At 42.7% G+C, this 20,750-nt stretch overlaps 1 protein-coding gene across 2 annotated transcripts in view; it reads right to left on the reverse strand.

Annotated features, from left to right (window-relative positions):
• Window positions 1-20,750, reverse strand: part of USP4 (ubiquitin specific peptidase 4) — a 31,595-nt gene that overhangs the window by 3,985 nt on the left and 6,860 nt on the right. Inside the window, exons 7-18 of one of the 2 annotated variants that reach the window (XM_050313268.1) lie at window positions 16,470-16,613; window positions 15,732-15,849; window positions 14,979-15,152; window positions 14,172-14,330; window positions 13,197-13,421; window positions 12,317-12,400; window positions 11,504-11,598; window positions 3,098-3,289; window positions 2,463-2,551; window positions 1,378-1,593; window positions 1,230-1,300; window positions 654-769 (exon numbers count right to left, since the gene is read on the reverse strand). In XM_050313268.1, coding sequence (XP_050169225.1) covers window positions 654-769; window positions 1,230-1,300; window positions 1,378-1,593; window positions 2,463-2,551; window positions 3,098-3,289; window positions 11,504-11,598; window positions 12,317-12,400; window positions 13,197-13,421; window positions 14,172-14,330; window positions 14,979-15,152; window positions 15,732-15,849; window positions 16,470-16,613 — 1,683 coding nt within the window. The remainder of the gene's footprint in view (window positions 1-653; window positions 770-1,229; window positions 1,301-1,377; window positions 1,594-2,462; window positions 2,552-3,097; window positions 3,290-11,503; window positions 11,599-12,316; window positions 12,401-13,196; window positions 13,422-14,171; window positions 14,331-14,978; window positions 15,153-15,731; window positions 15,850-16,469; window positions 16,614-20,750) is intronic. The other variant, XM_050313269.1, reaches the window with a different exon arrangement.

Consider the following 20,750-nt stretch of genomic DNA (forward strand, 5'->3'; position numbering starts at 1 on the left):
GCAGCTTGCTTTCATTTTTTTATAGGCAAAATGCCCTATGACAAGTTTATTAACTGAACATTGTACAAAAATTAATTTTCCTTTCATAAATTAAAAAAAAAATTAAAGGTCCCATTACTTTTCTATTATCCCCTGATGCAGCTCAAACAAGTCAGAGTTGCAAACACATCTACTGCATGTAATTGGAAATTAGTAATAAACAATTTCCTAGTACACTTCAAGTTATTTTCTTACACAGCTATCAAACAACTTTCAAAGCTCCTCTGCACTCATGGTAATCACATTTTGGTCACTTGGGATCTGCTGTATCTCGTAGAGTTGGGAGCAGGTCAGGAGTGGTTCAAGTTAGAAATAATACAGGATTAAATGCTAAGGTAGCCACATACTTTCAGTCTTTATTACCACCCTGTGTGACACTGTCTAGAAGACAGATGTATCCCTGGGAACTGAAAATGACCTGATCTTTGAAGCTTCAAGCCCACTGACACTTTGCCTGCAGCCTACGGAGTCAATCACTTAGTAGAGATCTTACAGACTTCTCACAGGTGAACACGAAAGGACAGAGCTGGGAAATTATCAGAATCCCACGACAAGTAACATGAACTCAAACAGTTAAGGCATTTTATGCTAAACATGCAGGCACAGGCTCTTACCACGGGTCATGTTCACCAAGTGTTTCCATAGTAGTGAAGAGCTCTATGCAGTCTCTGAGGGCCACTACAGCCTTCTTCTTCTGTGCTTGTAGCATGCTGCCATGTTTTTCAAATGCCTAGTGAAAGGGACGGATGCTTTATTCAATTCCATGTACTCTGTAATCATTTCCATCACAAAACTACAGGCTCCCCTTCCCCCTGCTGCCTATTTCCGTCCCCCTCTCCTTCCCCACCACACACTCCTCTCAAGCTTCCAGCCACTCCTTTCTTGTGTTACCAACAATCCATAACAAAAAACATAGTATGTCCTTTGAGTTTTATTTTGTGAGTGGACCATGAACTAGACTACTCAGTTTTGAAATTAAAAGATCTGCTTTTTTCAGAAAACACTAGAAGCAGATCAGCAACTATAGATCCATGGACTTTACTACTAATAGATTTTAAGTAAACATTTCTCATGCTGGTGACTTCAGCTTTTATGAAGGGAGCTACACCTAAATTTCACCATTTACTGTCATCTTTTAAGTACCATGTAAGTTTACATACAGATTATTTATGAAAAGAGCATACTACAACCTGTGCCTCCTGTTCATCATAAAGTAGCCTCCGTGTATCAGAATCCCAGTCAATAGCAACTGCAGAAAAAGCTACAAGAAAGAAGAAACATTTATTGCAAAGGTGTAAGGAGAGGAAAGAAAAAAAAAGACAGCAAGAAAATAATTACCACTCAGTTTTAAGATTTTTCCTTCAACAATGGAGTTTATCTCGGAAGTCCCAGAGGAATTCACAAGGCTAAAAGTGAAATGCTGTTTCTTGCAAGGCTGCAGGTCTCTTGCTGCCTCCACCTGCATACAACCCTCAGAGTGGCAGGGATCAGCTTCAGTCAGCTTTTCCTTGCCTTCCTCTCCACCATCCTGATGCTCCATCTCTTCAATGTCACCTGGCAAAATTTACAACAAGGACAATATGAAAGGGCTTCACAGCCAAAGAAGCCTCTGCTTGCTGCCCCCTCCATCTGAAGTTGTCTTTTTCCCTTTAGCACATTCCAGGTAATGTGCTGGACTTTATATCCTAGAATCAGGTATGATGGAGAGTGCTCAGTTGGCAGTAGGTTAACAATGACACCTTCTGACATCACACTCTAAGAAATATCCCCAAGAGAGAATCAACAAGGTTGCAGCTGAGTGTCTTTACAGAAGACACACAGTCTCAGAGACTCCAAGTTATTTCCATTCTTAGGGGGAAAATGGGCAAATTTTTGTCCCCATTTAACTTCTTCCAGTTGTTACCCTCAGGGCTACACAAGTGAATCATTTCAAAGAAGAAAGGGACACGTGCATTTGCCATCAGCATTAAAAATTACCTAGTAAGCATCTAGATGAGACCTCATGGTTCTAAGTCCTCCAAGAGAAAATACCATTTCCACTTTATTTCTCCACAATTTTTTTTTTTGTGACCTACCAGGCAAGTTTTCATCACCAAAGGACGTATCAGGAAAGGAGCTGCCTCTGGAGGGAGGCACTTGAACACCTCACAGGTAAGCAAGGACTTCCCTAACACTGAGGATGAATGCACAGCACACTTTGTTCCCCAGCTGCCTCACACACACATCTGCTCTCCCTAGGAAAGAAGATGTTCTACAAGAATTCCTCCCCCATCCCATGCAGAAGTCCTACACAATAGAGTGGTTTAATAACAGTGAAGAAACAATCTGCTGGAGTTTAACCAAATACACACAGAACAAACCAAATGCTAATTAAATACTCGAAAGTGCTGAAAAGTTTCCAACCAATTTTGAAAGAACTCTACCTTCAACCACCCCATTGGAGCCGTTGCAGGTCCCTCTGTCTGGGCAGGGTGTGGAGTATTCTTCTGCCAAAGGGAGTTTCACGTAGCGGCTGAAGAGAGGAGATATGTTTGTCACACAACCGACTGAAGCTGAGCATCACAACAGCAGCACCCCCTGCCATCGGTTCTTGTTACCCTATCCCCCTCAGCAAACCAGAACCCATCATGTACAGCAGCATTTACAGGTCAAGAGCCCTCAGAGTGAGTCAAACAATTCAGTAAGTCTCTGCTCTCGCTGCTTGTTCTGAGTTTTACTGGCAGTAGATTGAAAGGCAAAAGTAAGTTATGGTGGCCCCATCTGTCAGCCCTGAAAACACGGCCTGAGCTCTGCTCCTGACCTATTTTGCAACACTGAGCAAACAGCCCCCCTTCTGACCACCACCAGAAGTATCTTTTAAAGAGCCCAAAAAACCAGGACCTGGAAATGCCCCTGGGCCCTCCAGACACCAATGCAACACAAATCCTGGTTTATACATCCCACACAGATGAAGGAAAATTCTTGCTGTTAACAAGGATGCAGTAATCCTATTACAATGTAACTGAGTAAGTGACCTCTAGAACTTGGCACAGGATTCAAAGGCACAGACATGACTTACCTGATCTGTTCCAAAACCACACTGTAGAGGTGATCCACAGTGAGCTTGTGTTTGGGCACAGATATGAGCAGTGGCTGCCCAAAGAGCACAGTCCCTGCAGTGTTGCTGGATTGTCTTGTTGTCTTCTCCCGGAAGTAAATAGAGAGAGTAACGTACTCTGAGCTGTCCTCACTTGGCTTGCAAACTTCATACCTGTTTGAAAGACAGGCATTTCCACGGGTTACTTGTGCTGCCAAGAAGCACAGCAGGTAGAACCAATATGAACTCAGTCCAGCAAGTCTCTCCACCAGGTACAAAGGGTTGTACTATGTGCTCATGTTGCAGAGTAGTTTCCTGAACACTCCCCTTGGCTCACAGCGGCACAAGATACAGAGCTGCCCCCAACTCAACTGCCACCTGCCCTCTGCACTCCCACTTCAAATCCCTATGGCCACTCACCTCCCAAAACACCACCCTGACAACTACACGGTGCTTCAACCAAACCACGGCATCAGCAAAAATACTAAATCTACTTTGAAATCCCTCTGACTGTTTGTTTCCCCTGGAGAAAGAAAACCTCCTGACACCTTTGAGTCTTGCATTCTCCCAGCCTCTCACACAGTTAAATGGCCTGAGCTCACATCACTGAGCAGCCAACAGTTCAGAAAACCAAGAGTCTGGAAACATCTGCTTCGCAGAAATCCGAGGATGGGAAGCAAACACGAAAAATTCTGGAAGACAACAAAAAGCTCAGGAGAGCAGCAAAGAGACTGAGATGCAGCTTGTGTCCTGGGTGAAACAGCAAATGAGATCTTTGCAGATGTCAGAGTCAAAAGAAACCATGCGGTCCAACTCGATTGCACTGTTTGCTTCAGGGCTATTCATTACATAAGGTTCATTTTCAGGAATGCCAAGTCACACTGCTCTTTAATTTGGTGAGTCACCTGTCTCAGAATTATCTTAAAACTGAAAGAGAAAGAAAGATTTCATGAAAGATGTCACTACACATCATAACCAAGACCACAATCCCACATCTGAATGCACTCAACTCTAAACAGTCCTCTTACATTAGACAAGCCACTTCCCTTCTCTCAAGAGCCGAGAAACATTTTTATTCCTGTGTTCAGAATGGCCTTGTGGAGCAGGGAAAAGAATGAATTTCAGAGTTGTAGTTCTGGTCCACCCTCATTAAAACAAAGAAAGATCCCAGTTTGGGGCTTGCACTTAGTCAGTAGAGCACATGAAGGAAAACATCCTTCCTGAGAGTCCCAGCCCACCAAGAGCACAAGAGCTCAGAGTCAGTGTAAGACAGTCCAACACCAGGGCTCTCTGGAGGTCTTCTAGGCTGTCAGTGCCGTTCAGCTGGACACCAGCACTGCATACACTTCACACTTTCCAAAGTTTCCTGACAAATGGCACCACAAAGAGGTGAATTATTTAACTTAGTGCTGTTTAAATAACAAAAGGTCATAGTCAGTCCCAGAATACCACCTGTGATTAATTCCAGGTCCTGTGAGACCTTGAAGCTGGACTCCTATAACACAGCTCAGTACACAACACTGCCAGGACATGACTGCCTCTAACACCACCTACACTGTGCTCTGCAAGCAGCAGTTAATGCAACCCCCACTTACACTCCACCCTCGAGCACCTGAATGAGCCCTACCCATGCAAGGGAAGAGATGAGAAAAAGCTACCACACCAGGCAGGAGTCATCTATCACCAAGAGCCAGCACGCTGCACCCCACAGCACTCCGCAGGAGAGCATCCAAAACTTCTCACCAAAACAGAACAGGTTTGGATACCCAAGTGCCCCTCTACCCATTCCACCTCAGAACAGCTTTTACATACTAGTACTACAAGCAGACATAGCAGAGTCAGGATCTGTCATTTTTCTGATCTCTTGAGCAACAGCTCAAACATTCCCTGTAAAAAAAAAAAGAATCTAAGATTAAGTACTTTACGTACAGTTTAAGGAGAGTTATAGAGCTGATCCTGGGAATTACTGAACAATACACCATAATTCTGTATCTCACAACTTCACTGAAATAACAGAACATAAAGATGATGCTACTCCAGTGTATTTTGTAAGAGAAGGGAGAAGGGCAGGAAAAAACGCCACTGAAGAAGCTGACAAACAGATCTGTCTGAAGAGAGTTACTGCTGCACACCCACCCAGAGATGCTGCTGTGAAATCACAACAGGTTCAAAAGTAGACAATAGGAATAAACAAGAGACCTGGAAAAAACTGGGAGAAACTACTGCACAGATTCTGATCTCTTCTAGGAAGTGGAGATACTCCTAAAATGTTTTTACTTTCTTTCATAATACCAGAACACCCACAGACAAGTAAATGAGGAGATAAGAGACTGCAAATGCAATTTTTTAAACTTTTTTTACAGCATAACTTGCCCTGTAGAAGCTGATCACAGGATTTTTCTAGTCTTGCAGTGAAGTAAGATTAAAACTGATGAGGGAATTCAACCAGGAAGATTTTTACAAAGCTTAAAAAACACAAGTTCATTATGGAAAGGACACAAACCCATTTCCAACAAGAAAACCCAATTTCAGCAAGTATGAACAAACTTTTTAGACCAGTTTGCTACAAGATCTCACACGTTTCACAGAAAACTACCAGACTAGCCGATCTGCTGACCTAATTAACTCATTCAATAATTGCTGTAGTCTCAGTAACATTAACAAACCTACGTTTCTGCAGCCAGTCATGGTTTTTCAAGCACAGGAACTCACCTACATGTACCACACACACGTTGTAAGAGAAGGCAGAAAGCATGGCAGGTAAGTAAGTATATCCTACTCAAATATGCACACTTTGATAGGCTAAAGGTGACCTGCAAATCAATTTGTGAAACTTTCATCAATGTAAACAATAGATGTTATATAATAATGCCCCATTAGCCAGGCTAAGAGAACAGCAGGATCCAGTTGATCCATCCAAACAGTTTGTGAGAACTAAAAAGAGCTTTGACGAGGGATACCCTTGAAATGGGCCGTGGAGTTCATTTTCAAGTGGCACTTACCTGACCCCTTGTACCGGCTCCAAGCTCCAGCAGGATCCCTGGTGATGGGATATCACCAGCATGGTGCATGTGTGGGGGTTACATTGGAGCGGGAGCCGGAGGTCCTAGTGGGGCTGGACTTCCCAGGACCTAAGGAAAAGAAATAGCAAGTGTTTGGGTGGTGTGCTGAGCGCTGTTCTCTGCTTCGCCTGGGGAATGAGAGCACTCAGCACAAACACTGAACTCAGGGCACCAAATTGATTTGCAGACCACCTTTATGTGAGTGAGCGCTGATCACCTGCCACAGACCTCCCTGTCCTGCCACACAACGAGATGCCTGCAGAGAGACATTTCCAACACTGTGACAAGTTGTAGTGTCAGTGATTTTTGCTTCAAGGCTTCTACCAACTCCTTACAGTTCTGCATCTCGCCCCTTCTCTGATGCTAAATATTAACACATCTTGCACCAGGACTACCCAACATTTCCAAGCCTGTCATGATGAGAAAGAGACAAGTGCAAAGCCTCATGAAAGAACAGGCTTGGAGAATTCCAGACCCAAACTCTCCTCCCCTTTCAGGTGACCTGGAGAAGAAAATGTATAGTTTTGTCCTCTTGTGTAATATGAGACAGGTTCATTTTCGGATGCATCTCAGAGTTACTTAAAGTCACTTAAATATCAAGAAGCCCAGTAATATTTGCATTTCTTCTTTTTGAAGTTTTACTATCAGAGAGCACAACAGGTAACCACAAGAGTCCATGAGCCAGAAACTGAGCAGCTGAAAGGGAAAACGTATCTTAGCCATGCAGGGCATCCGTGCCTTCCCTCATAACCCTACAGTGAACACAGGAATAGAGCACAGCTTCCCAACCACTGAAATCACCTAAAAAAGGTGCAAGCTCAATATTCCATACATTCCACATACTGCACATTTCACAAACTGCATCAACAGCACAATCTGGATGACAATATCTGTGCCTGCAGACCGTGCCCTCTGTCAAGGCAATCCCGAGGAGAGCCCAGGGCCACTCCAGCTGCTCTGCTCCTGCTGCAGCACATTGTGAGAGTTCCTGCTCGGAAACATTTCCAACCACAGCATTTCATGGAAATCCACTCATGTTCTGCTCATAACAGAGGCCTAAAATGAAAGTTGGGATTTAACTGACATTGGTGTCAAAAGTAAGACACCAGTACAAAGGTAGTGTCTTTAGTTTCTTTTTAAAATCACATCCCTGCTGGGGCACAGATCTCCTGTGGCGGGAAGTCTTTGAATTTTGAACTGAGAGATGTGCTGCCAGCTGGCCAGAGCACAACACTCTCAAATCAGAAGTCTGGCAAACCACAGGGATATTGTTGTCACATGCAGACCCAGGTCTGACTACTGCTTTCAGTAAAGCAAACCTGCAGAAACACTGTAAGAGACTGACATTTATATTTAAATTTTTCAATCCTGAGACAACTTAAGTTGACTGTGAGAAACATAAAGAAGGCAAGAACTGCCGGTTTAAGTTACAATCAGACCCTAAAAAGCTTCAGAACCATTGAAACAACTGATTTCTGTTACAGAAGACAGCCCCACAGGTGACCTGCTGGTCTCTGTTTAGAGAGGGGACAAGGAAATCAAGGAACAAAGAAAGAAGTGGATGGCAGCTGCTCACAAAATCAGAGCCTGAGGGCCTTGTGCTCCCCCTATCACTACATTCTTTGCATTCCCAGAGCCCAGCAAACAACCACAGACAATAACTAACACAACCTTGCTTTGCTTATGCCAGTGGAAAAGAGGAGTGCTTTTCAGGTGAGGAGGTTACACCTTTAAAAGGATGATTTAAACACCAGTTTAGAAGGGTGCAGTCTTCAGTTCATCACAGCTCCTCTCAGAATTCACTCAGTGTAGCCAACAGGAAGGAACAAATGCAAAGACCTGAGAGCAGACCCAAATTCAAGGACCAGGCAGCAAAACCCTCCAGGAAAAGACCTCAAGAACTGGTAAGACCCACTGAACCATCTGTAAAATTTTAAAGCACAAGCGTGGGGAATGCACACAGAAGTTGTGGGGAAAATACACACGAGAAATCTATTTCTGAATATATTGTACTGATTTAACTATTTGGGATCGCTTATTTCTTCAAGCTTTGTTTTCTAACCAGTGAAAGCAGCTTAGCACCCAACTTCAATTACTTAAAACAAGCAGTGAGATGTACACATTACACTTTGCCAACAGGGAAGTCTTGCCACTGGACACTGCTGGAAAATAAGAGCATATGATGAGTACATAAAAGGGACAGGATCAATAAAACACGAATTAGGAAAGAGTTCAAATCCATGAGACACTGCATACCATGCTAATTTAAATACAGGAGACATTTGGATTCTAGAAAACATCTCACATAAATACAATTAACTAATAGTCCTCAGTAATATCCCAGATTGCATATTATGTGTCAACTTTACATACATCTGGGATAATATTTAGTAGCCAAGAACACACCCTGCAAAAGGTACCATGACTACCCTCTCCACTTTGTTTTTCCCTGACAAAGCTCTCAGTTTGTTTTGCTGCACTGACCACAATACCCTGAAATGATGCAGCTTTCCTATGTGATTTGTAACATAATTAATGCTATTTAAAACCTCATCTTTTCAGTAATGTCTCTTTCTCTAGACTAGAAGCTGATATATTTTAGTCTTGCCACAGGGAAAAAATTATGTTTTCAAAACACGGTAGACAAGCAGCTTCCAGAGGGTCTCTTCCTCTCTTATGAAGCAATTGCTGTCTTCTCATTCCAACACTTTGGAAAGCATTTTTAGAAGTTTATTTTGTGGCAATGTCCAGTTAGTACAAACAAATGTTTGGTGCGTTAGAGTGATTTATTGAATCTTTTTAAGGTTATTTATTTTAATTTTGGGTGAATTTTGGGTGAAAATACTGCCACTGTAAAACCTTCTGCAGTTGTACTTTCTAATAGAAGGCATCTGTTCCCCTTCATTAATCGATACAAAGACAGCTTTCTTTCAGGAACAGGAGAGAGATACATTACTCAGTGTAACCAGTGGTCCACCCCTCAGCTACAGCACCAGTCAGCACCAGAGGATTTTTTCTGAGCTGAACATTCTGTGGACTATGCAGGCAACACAGAGCCAGCCATCAAGTCTTAAGAATCTTAGAGTAAGATTTAGAAAGCCTGAAAAAAGTTATAAGCCAGTTTCAACTTAATGATAAGTTTAAATTCACAGAGATCTCACAGGATTCCTCAGACCATAGGCTAAATGAAAAGAAAAAATGAGAAGCACTTTCTGAGAGGAGAAACTAAAGAAAAATCAAAATTTCTTATAAAGATACTAGAAGCACATAAAATATGCTGTAACAACAACAACAAAAAGCCTTCAGCATATCCTTCATGTGGTCAGTTTGAAAGAGCACAATGAACTAACAACTTAACACAGCCAAGCCCTTTCAGGGACAATTTTCAAAGTTTCTCCCAGTGCCACCACACTGTCACAGCCTGCTCACCTCAGGCTCTACAAGCAACAGCGAAAGGGTAAAAATCTCTAAAGTAAAAGGGCAAAAATCCCTCAAGTATCACTCAAAACTGCAGCTCAGAAATCCCAAATTGAAGCCCCAGCCCGAACGACCCCACTTTGGTTCGATCTTAACACAAAACCGATGCACTGTCAGTCCCTCCTTTCACACCCACTTCAGCAGACACAAGACCTTAACAGATGGAAACTGAAGGGAATTCAAGAACCTTCACACTGCTATTACCATTTCTTGAATGATTTCATTAAACCTTCGAACACCTAACAGCAGACTTTTTATAACCAGACAAGGTAGGCAGATTGTCCACACTGAACCTAACTCTGCCTTTGCCTTTAAAGAAGTTTTGCTTCTGATTGAACAAGTGTTTCTCTGTCGTGTTTTTGAGACAAGACTTCCTTTCAATAAAAGAATGCTGGGGTTTAGCTGTAGCTAGAATATTACTTTATAGATCTTTTTTCCTGGCAGAAACACCCACTAAAGGGACTTCCTATGAGCAGCTTTTTCCTAATTCTTACCCTGGTGCCTGGCTGCTTTCTCTTGACCCTCAGTGCTGAAAAGATCTTGGAGGGTGTACATGGAAAAACAGGATCCTCAAAACTTCCTCCTGCTACCTCTCCTCTTCCTTGGAGGGCTATTTTTAACTCGGGTCAGGTCATTCACTATGACTCACAGCATCACCTCATTTACAGTTGCCCTGCACATAAAAGGAAGTGCCAATTGCAAAGGAAAATACACTTGGAGCTGCAGCTCAGCCCATGCTTCCCCCACACCCCAGAGCAGACCTGATTCAGACACTTGTTTTCTCTGCAGGGATATGATGTTGTGCCCCTAAGAAAGCAGGGAGGTTTTGCAATTGCCATTGTAATATTATGCTTCTTGTTTTTTCAGTGTTTTACCGGGGCTTGGGAGACAGACTTACAACACTAACACTTCACAATACCCTCCCAGGCAGATTTCACAGAAGCCAAACATCCTCCCCAGGCATCCCAACCCGCCACACCTTTGGATGCAACTGAGAACAACAACATCATCTGAAGAATTTTCAAAAAAACTCCTGCATTGCATCTCTTTGCATCTCAGCAAAGAGGTCAGACAGGGCATGACAAGAGAGCAGCAAGCAGAATGTCACAGCATCCCAGCCAGTGAAAGGCTCCCAGCGCACCAGAGGATGGCAGGGCTCATCTCCACACTGACCCAACTTAACATGCAGAAGTTTTCAATTTTCAGCTGCAATAGAGGAATACAACTTTTGCTCTCCTCACTGGATTTCAGAGATGACTGCAGATATCTCATTCACCACACATATGTAGAACATCAAGCAGAACCAAATCCTCAGCTTCCCTAAGGTCCTTCACGACCACATTTAAGAAACAAACAGTGTTTAGCATCAGTCAAGAGTCTATAAAGAACCCCAGTCACGGTCAGGTGGGTGCTGTTACAGCTGTGGTGGATTTTGGAAAGGCAGAGTACAACAGCTTAGACTCCATGCTCCAAGGCTTTTGGCTGATTTGGAATATAAGAACAGTAAGCTTGAGCTAGACTAAAAATGCCAGTGAGAGCATAACTGCAATCCATAGATTATCATCTCTGAAAGGGGCTTGTAGGATGTTCTGAACTGCAGAACAAACACCAAACTAAAAGTTCATTGCAACCCAACAGCCATGACCTCCTCTGCATTAGAAGAATATCTACTAAACACTCCACATGCTGATCTGCTGGTAAGAGCAGTGCTGCACTACTCTAAGTCATGTAAAAGGTCTACAGGAAGACTTAGGGTATGGGAGGGGACAGGAATTGGGTTTTATAACCTGAAACAAAAGCAAATGTTCTGCAGTATTCTTCATATATGGTATCTTCCCACTTTACTCACACAAAGATGTCGTCTTTTGGCATGATATGATTTAAACCTTCATCCATTTGGAAGATTTTGTGGAACCGGTGATTATACACATCTGTCACCACCATCTAGAACAGCAAGTGATATTTGCAAAGAGATTACAGTAAAAGCTTACATAAATTTAGGCAAACTACCTTTAAACTCAAGCAACAGTTTATTCCAGTTCTCTATTTGAATTTTCAGTGCCCCAATATCAGTTGTATTTGTTAAGATTGATCAGAAAAACAAAGCCATTAACAAGACTGATTTTACACAGGTACTGAGGGGATGCAACTCCAAGTCAGCCTGGTGGAGACAGCAGCACAGATCCCATCAAAGTGGCACCAGGCTAGGAATTCAGGCATGATCAGGATCACTCACATGTGTAATTAACTGAAATAAATCGAAGCACTGCACTGGCATCCTAAAAATACCCCACCAATTAAATTCCCTCTGGAAAAGTTCACCTGATCCCTTCGTTATTACAAGGACATCCAAGAAGAGATGGACTCAAAACAGACACTGAACCCTCTCGGTACTAAGAAACTACCTATCAGAAATGTTGGGGCTGAGGGCTACCTTTCTGTCCCTTCTCTTAAACCTCTCTACTGCACTAGAACTATCAGGATAAACACAGATTGTTTCAAGAATCTTTTTCATTTTACAATCGAAGCACAGCATTTTAACTTGTTAGGGTTTTGTCACTACTCCATTAAGTTCAGCTTATCACCCATCTTTAAAAGCTAAGCCACTGAACTGCTTCAAGAACAAACATTTATCAGAATTACCGTCTGCATTTATCCTTACATTTTCTGCAGGAACACCAGAGAGTTTGGAAAGCGATTCACACAGATCCGAGATGGCCCCCATCATCGGCACCACAACCCGGTACTAGAAACAAAGACAACATCATCCTTTACACCAGGCAAAACAAACCCAGGCAAGGCAGGGAGCAAGAAAATGGAAATGAAACCTTAAAAACTCTTAAATCTTTAATTTATAGGAGTTCAGCTCAAGTTAAGGTCACAGCCACACACTTCAAGATCTTTTGGATCTCAGCTCTACCTTATAAAGCAGGGATTTGGAGGGAATGAAAACCGTGAACAGTTGGCCTTCTGCTGTCATCAGGCTCAGCAGTAGTAAAACCCAGGCAAAAAAATAATCACCAGACACAGCAGCTTGCTCAGAACATAAAACTGCTTTTTCTGTATGTGATAAAAAAAATCTTAGAACCATTCCCTTCACTGCTGCTGGAGGTCAAGTCAAAAGTCTTGAAAGACATGGAAATATTGCCCAGCAGTTCTTCTAAAGCTACATCAGGGCATCCACTCTCTCTGCTTGGGACCCCCAGATACTGTTCTTCCCTGACATGTATGGTAAGCACAAGACTACTTTAGGGATGTGTGGGCCCATTTGAAAATAAAATGGGGGGGAAATTTAAAATCAGTCCTTTGAAAAGGCTTTAAAAGAAAAAAGGTAATTTTTCTTTTTTTTTTTTTCCCCCAAGAGGGATTGGTTTTTATTTCTGTTTGAAATTCAGAGGCCTTACCCATTTAGAATATAGAATGTGTTGAGTTGGAAGGGATCCATCAGGATCATCGAGTCCAACTCCTGGCCCTGCCAACTCTGAAACTTAAGAGAAGGGCTGGGATGACTTAAAGAAATCTGTGTCTTCAACAAGGCTCACCTGGACAGGCCTACGCTGTGGGTCTGCATACACCAGGGTAACTTCCATGAGACGATCTCTCCTCAAGGGCAGTGGGAGGGTTAAGTAACAGAAAGGATCAAAGGTCACAGAAACTTTGGAACATTTGGGACAAACAAGGGTAGACTTGAAAAGACCGTGAAAAATATCCACAATGATAGAATCGTTCCTCAGCCTGTGATTCTCCCAGGCCTCTTTTGCCACCTCCTGTAAAAACAGAAATAACAAATAATTAGAAGTTATTTCTTTCAAAGACTTTTATAGCACGGTGAGCACTGGGGTCAAAGAAAACTCAGGAAATTGATACTGATGGGCAAATTACACAGGAGTGGGGGTCTACCAGTATGTCCAGCATAACACACCGGGATTTCTTAGAGAGAGAAAAAAAAAAAGATGAAATATACTGCTTCTTGTAGTGTTGCCACATGCACTGTATTATACAAAAAAATACACAATGCCTGTTGAGAAGGGCAATGTATTTTCCCCAATACTCTGGACTCTGCAGTTGTCAGTATGCTGCAGCTGCGTGACCGTGACAAGCCATAAAAGCCTGATCAGGGGAGTGTGAGCTCACTGAGGGAAAGACATTTCACTATTATGTGTCTGATTTCATGTGAGCTGAGTGTTTGCCAACTTCAGGGGAACAAAGTGTCTGCAAGGGGCTCACGTATCAGTGCTGACTGGGAAACAGGATAGGAAAAGGCAGGAAGAAAAAAACAAAAACCAACAGGAGAGACCTTTTGGGTCTCTACAAGGAAAACCTCATAAAAGAATTACTTTTCTCCATTTAGGTAAAGTGCCACAAAGCATGACAGGGTTCCCCCGTGCCAGGTACACCGCTCTGTGGGGAGGATGTTTGTGTGGCCTGTGAGAAGCAAGGCCAGGGAGTGTCCCAGAACCCAACTAAACACCCTGGGAAGCACCACCTGCCCCGTGCTCAAGTCAAGGGCCCCGTACCGAATCAGGTCTGCCATTGGCATCCTTCAGCTCCAAGTAGGGCTTCTTCTTCACTCTGTTCAAATCCTCATGCAAGCCATCTAGAAGAAAAGCCAAGAGCTCCTGGGAATCTTGCTGCTGGTATCCTGAAAACTGAGGAGCAAATCGGCCAACCTGTGTCTGAAACACAAAGGCAAGAGTGAGGGGGGTGAGCGCTACCCGTGTGCCAAAGGCAGGAATAAAACCACTCAGGTCCTGGCTTTTGCAGAGCCCAACTCCCCACTACCTTGTGTTGGCAGGAGGCCACAGGGAACTGGATGCTAACACACTAAAGGGTGCCAGAACAATTTTCCCTTCTACTTCCAGTATTTCAGCTGAAAGCAGCTCTTCACACTAAAGCAGTGAGAACATCACACCGAGTAATAATGTCATAGACTCTGGGGATGCATTTTGCTCTCCACTTCCTAATTTCATTTTTTAGATTTGTACCTTGCATGTCTTTTCTCGCTGATCAAAGCTCACAGCTGGCAATTCACATGACCTGTCCTAGTTTTGTTGCAAAGATCATTCTGATTCACCTGCAAACAGCTCTCAGGCTTGGAGGTCACTTACTAAGTAACACCAAAAGCAGTAACCAACTCTGAGGAATGACACTACTCACTGGCAAGTTGCTGCCTGTACCCTGGAAAGCATTTATACAGAACATGAAACAACACTGAAGCTACTCTGTCCTTACTGCTTTCATAACAACAAAATGTGTGGCAGGCACAGCAGCTTCCACTGTTCCTCCTGTCTCAGAGCTGTGCTCCAAGAACATGACACACTTACTTTAAACATCCGTGGGGCCACGTGGGACTGTCTCCCAGACCACATCTGTTTAATGAGCTCCGCGTAGGCTTCTGCAATCTCCCCCCTCATCCCCAGTGGGTTGTTCTGATTTATTTCAGCTTCATATTTATCTTCCAGGAAATAATCAGTCAGAGGAGGAGTATTGCTCAGACACTGAAAAAAAGCATTAAGGAAATGAACTTATTGCACAGGGCAATAAATCTGTGTGACAATGAAAAAACAAATCCAAATTTCACATCAGAACGTGTACCAAGTTAAGAGAACTGGTGAGACCTAATTTGAGAACACGTTCAGTAAAAAAAAGCATTTTCTTAATTTTCCAAGAATCTTCAAACACGGACCCAGAACTGCAAGCAGTGACCTGCTCATGTCGCTTCTGCAGCCCACACGTGTCAGAACATCCTCCATGTCAGCCCATTTTTGGCAGAGCACAGCACTGGGACCTTATGTTACAGCTGGGCACCTTCCAGTGTGTCCCCCACGGCCTGTTCAGAAGCCACATATTTCAGACCCAGTCCCTAGAACTGTAAATATGTTTTACAGTACTGGTGTGCTACACATAAGACGAACTGATTTTTTTTTTTTGTCTGGGTTTTTTGGATTTTATGAGTTTTGGGAGGTGTAGTCTCCTCACTGAATCACATTAAAACTTCCTTTTGTTTTCACTGATTTTAAACCACAATCTCTATGATCTTTTATTTGATTCTAAAGAGGGCTCTTTCTAATTCTCACCTGTAATGCAGAATTCATGAAGCAGGTGTTTCCAAGGTTACTGAGTCCACAAAGTCCAGGCTGTGACAGGGAAGCACTGTCCCTGCAGTTGTAAGAGTTACAGACAAATCCAGAACCTCTGGAAAAGAAGACAACACAGTGAACTCCACAATGAGTTTATCAAGTCTCAACACTACTTAAAAGTCACAGCAAACACAAGTCAAAAAACTGTTAAATGAAACTGTTTAACCAGACTATGTGTTTCTGCTGCTTCATAGTGGTTAATACTGAATGCCAAGAACATGAAGTGTATGTGCTAATACTGGAAACATTAATCCTCACACAGTCTACTATTAATTTATGTCTCATAACACATTAATTTCCTCTAAGTACACAGCACACTACCCTAATGCAGCAAGAGTCTATAAAGTACAGAAAGAGCAAGAAAATTCTGATCTGTACCTGGAAAGGCTTCTACCACAATGGCAGATGGAGAAAAGAATATAATCCCTTCCCTCATACCCCCAATCCCCTCAAAACCAGGCAATGCTTCGGCAGTTAGTAAGCTCTGGAACTTTTGCAAGTGAGCAAGGAAGAGCAGAAGGCAGTGGTTTCCAAGAGCAAAGTCTGATAAACAGGTACACAAGAGTGGCAGAACTCCTCACAGGGCACCATCACACTCCTTTCCTGTGCTGGCAAGGATGCAAGGGATTATTCACACGAAGGAGGGAGAAACAAAAAGAACATTCCTGCTCTTACCCCCTGCCCAGGTGGGAGCTGTTCAGTCCATAGGAGTTACTGCTATCACCGTTAGTAATGACAGAAGTGGCAGACACTGAGGAATAAGAACTTGATGATGATTTTGAAGAGGTAGTAAAGTTTCTGCTAGTTGCAGTGCTTGATCTGGGAGAAAGGAAAAAGAAGTAGAAACAGTGCTACTACTTTTTTTATCCCCAACCCCACCTCCCACAAAAGTCCAAGGACTTGCCGTGCTACAATTAGTTACCCCACGCAGAATTTACTGCTTTGACTGTCAACCACACTTCCAAACACTTGTCTGGAACAGAAACACCAGAAAAAAGTATCAGAAGCAGGAGCAACAATTCTTGGTTAAAGCAAAATCTGGGTCCCAGACAGAAATAAGTAGCAATTCAGATGGTGTGAGTGAGAGGGAAGCAAGCTTAAGTTTACAAGCAAATCACCTTGAAACAAGCAAGAAAAACCCCTCAATCTTAACACCAAAACGCACTCAACCTGCATTAAAAAGTGACAAGGTCAGGCCTTGCCTACCTGACACCCAGAACACCCATTCAAACTGAACGTTAATCAGATAAAAGATCACCAGGATGGGCACAAAGCAGTTTGTTCCTGAGCCTGGCTGATTTAACTACATTGTTGTACAACTCCACATTGCAGACAAGACACACCATTATGTACACGCAGCATGCGCAGCAATCCTCAGCATTTTGAGACTGGAGATATTGAAACAGATTAAAAAAGGTCATATATCTCAGGTCTATCTGGTTGTGAATCCCACATTACTACTCTCCTGGCTCCCAGAAAAGAACCAGAACACAAGACCAAGAAGGCACTAAAGTTCAACAGTGTCCTGACATAGACAGCTCCATAAAAAAGCAAAACCACAAGAAAGTAATATGCTGATAAGCTTAAATAACTTATTTTGACACTAAATAATTTCTCTACAGCAAGAGCTGACTGGGAAATGGTCTATTCTCTTCATCTTTGCCCAAATAAACGAGTAAAACCAAAAGCAAAAAGGTGCAGGACACCAACTACCCCAGTGCAGAGCAGAGTGCCAGCAGAGAAAGGGCAGGGCCCTCAAGCTTGGGCTTGTCCACTTATCTTTTTTAATGTGGTCCTCACTCTCAAATGATGATAACTAAAAATACATATTCATAGCTCAGATGGTACTAAAAGAACTATGCTGGAAAACCTCTGTGGGGCAAAAACTATGACAATGGCCATGACAAGGCAGAACAGCTGGACAGCCTTAACAGTTTGGAAATACAACAGCAGTAAATGCCAGCAAAATAAACACAGAAATAAACAAGTCACAACAGGATCTTCCAGATGAAAACACCAACCCCAAACACCATCAAAACCGGAAACATGGTTAAAAAAAACCAAAAAACAAAACAACCACCAGCCAGCATAACCAAAAAGTACACTGGAAAGTACCCTAGAAAGAATGAGATCTACCAAAATAACCAAGATAACCATTTCTGGGACAATAAACGCCTTTCTGTCATTGCATGTTGGAAGTGGGACTTCTCAAGATTATCTGGACACAAAAATAAGATCAGTGAGAGAAAAGGGGTCTGAACAAAACAACAATTATCAGACTCATGCTGCACGTGCATGAGTTTCAAGGATCAGGAATAAACTCATTTAGGTGACAACAGCATGTAAATCCGTTCAGAACACATTTTTAAAGTTTGAAGGAGTGAATTATCTAGAAGCAAAGAAGGGCAATCTAGAAAATGCTAGACTTGAAAACCTGGCATCTCTACTTGACACGTTTGATCCCAGTGAGAGAACAGAAAAAGATGCTCAGAAAATAATATGCAGAAAATCTATTAGGAGAAAAGAAAAGGAGGACAAGCTCTTAAGGGATTTCAACGTTTCAAGTAGAAGCACAGAGACAGTGCATAATCAAGAGTCACATGGCAACTGAACAGTCACAAGCACTTCAATAGTATCCCACATGCACACAAAAAAGCTAAGAAATATGGGGGAGGATAAAAAAAGGGATCAGAGAGCAAAGCTAAGAGACAAGTCACAGAGTGGGGGAAGGTCTACCTACAAAGACATCAAGGATCTCAAGCGAATTCCTGTTAGAAAATTGTGAAGGTTCACGTAAGCAGTAAAACAACAGAAGAGAGGCCAACAGCTTTCCAAGCAGGGAGACAAAAAACCATATCAAATACACTTGGGAAGATAAAAAATTCTAAGTCCTCTTACATTTTACAAGTTACTCATCTATCTGTAATATCTGAAGGATCTACCATGCACAGCTGCTCCCCCTTGTTTCACAAGGTGCTCTCAAAGGGAGTCATGATTCCAGGTGAAGGGCACAGAAAGCAGCTGAGAAAAGAACATTTTTCTCTGAAAGCTTCCCATTTTAAGCCTGGGAAGTCACTGCCAATGATCCCACAGTACTGGAGGCTCTCAAGAAGACAAGACTGCCTCATTCACACAGAGGTGACAACACAAGTCCTGGATGCCAAGTGTTTATCCCCAATGCCCCAAAAAGGGTTTCTGTGAAATGTGGAAGACTTTGACTGGTCAAAGGCATCTGCCCTCTCCACTGACATCTCTCACAGGATGTGACTTCTGCTCCCGTGGAAATGGAGGCCCCAAACCTTGCTCTGAAAGAAGAGACAACTGTTATTTCTTCTTTGAAGTTTGTGACTTGGAACCTTCCAAAACACTGAGCTACTCAGTGGGTTACCACTGAACCTCCCCTCAGTTTGCTTAGTTTGCTCTTTGTATGCACAACAGACGCTGGACTGGAAGGTGCCAAACTCCTGTAGCTTCCCTTTGACCACCACAATGTTTCTGACAGGGATAAATACATTCATTTACATTTCATCAACAAAACCTATACAGGAATAAACTACAGTGATATGAACATTTAACCATGCAACAGTTCAGGGCTTGAGAAAGTAACTTCACAGGTTTGAGGACGAGACTCCGTGGTACAACTGCTCAGTCAGTCCTCCTGCTTAAGCACAATTTCAGTCTCTCAAATTAAATCCTGTCTGAGCTAAAACACACCTTTCAGAAAAAAAACTCTCACCAGAGTTTCACAATGGTCAGCACCAGCCAAATCCAGCAGATCACAGATAAACTCTCCCAGTGATCAATACCCTCATGGTCAGAAGAAATGTGCATTTCATGTGCAGCACAACTATCTGGCTTCACCACCCAGACATTGGTTTTGGCTCTTCATCTGCTGCCTGAAGAGTTCCTTCTTCAATCTTCATTTCTCATATCCCATAGAAACTTCAAAGTGTTACAATCACCCTTTAAATTTCTCACCAGTATAATACTTTAACTACCAAGCACAAAACATCTTTGCTAATTCTTCAACAATTCCCTTGGCTCCTTCTGAAACCTCTCATAGTCCAATTTCCAAATTTGCTGACAACCTCACAGGATCATTTCCACACACTGTTTTATTGGTGTCCCAGTTACCAAAAAAGCCTTCTGATGCACACTCAGGTTATTTGTTTGTTCTTCCCTCACGGCTGCTACAGCAGCTCCCATTCAGGAGCCTGAACCAGGACTGGAATCACATTTCTACAGAGTCCAACATGTACTGGGGGCTCCTGTTCTTCACCCCCACGTTCACAACTTCATCTCACAATACTGATGCACGTTGCCCCTGGCTGCAGGTAAAGACAGCTGGTTTATATCTTGCTACAAAACACGCCAAAACCCCACACAAATGGCAAGTGAGGAGAAATCTGGACACTTGCAGCATAAAGAGGACAAGGTCAGGTTAATCTAGCACAGAAACTGAAGCCATATGGTTGATAAGCAGAAAAACCGCTAAGCTGAACAGCTTGAAAAAAATACTGTAAAAGGAAAGAGGAATAGAAAAAGTGTTTCAGTTCAGTTGAGGGTACCTTCAGAGCTCACAGTAGAATTAGTCCTTCTCCTTTAAAGTACCAATAATAAAATAGTACTGCTGTGACAAAAGGTTTTTGTCAGAGCAAGAAAAACTAGGAGTTCCATTTAACTGACAGAGCAGAGGCCATAACAGATTTTCATTTAGGAAGTTCTTACATGCAAATGCCTCCTTAACTCATGTTACACATTTAATGCTCCTCTGCAAGCTTGGCATCTGCTGCAAACTCAAGCACTTCAAAGTCAGGGAGTGAGGATCTGCACACATAATATTTAGCCCAGCTAAATGAATCCTCTGAAATGGATCTGAATAGATCCTCTAAAATCACAGTGTCAGGACACAGTGCCATCAGCAAACAGAAGAGCAGGAAGAGGAAACAGCAGGAA

Source organism: Myiozetetes cayanensis, unplaced genomic scaffold (genome assembly GCF_022539395.1).
Source record: "Myiozetetes cayanensis isolate MyiCay16 unplaced genomic scaffold, myiCay2020 scf18, whole genome shotgun sequence".
Lineage (NCBI taxonomy): Eukaryota > Metazoa > Chordata > Aves > Passeriformes > Tyrannidae > Myiozetetes > Myiozetetes cayanensis.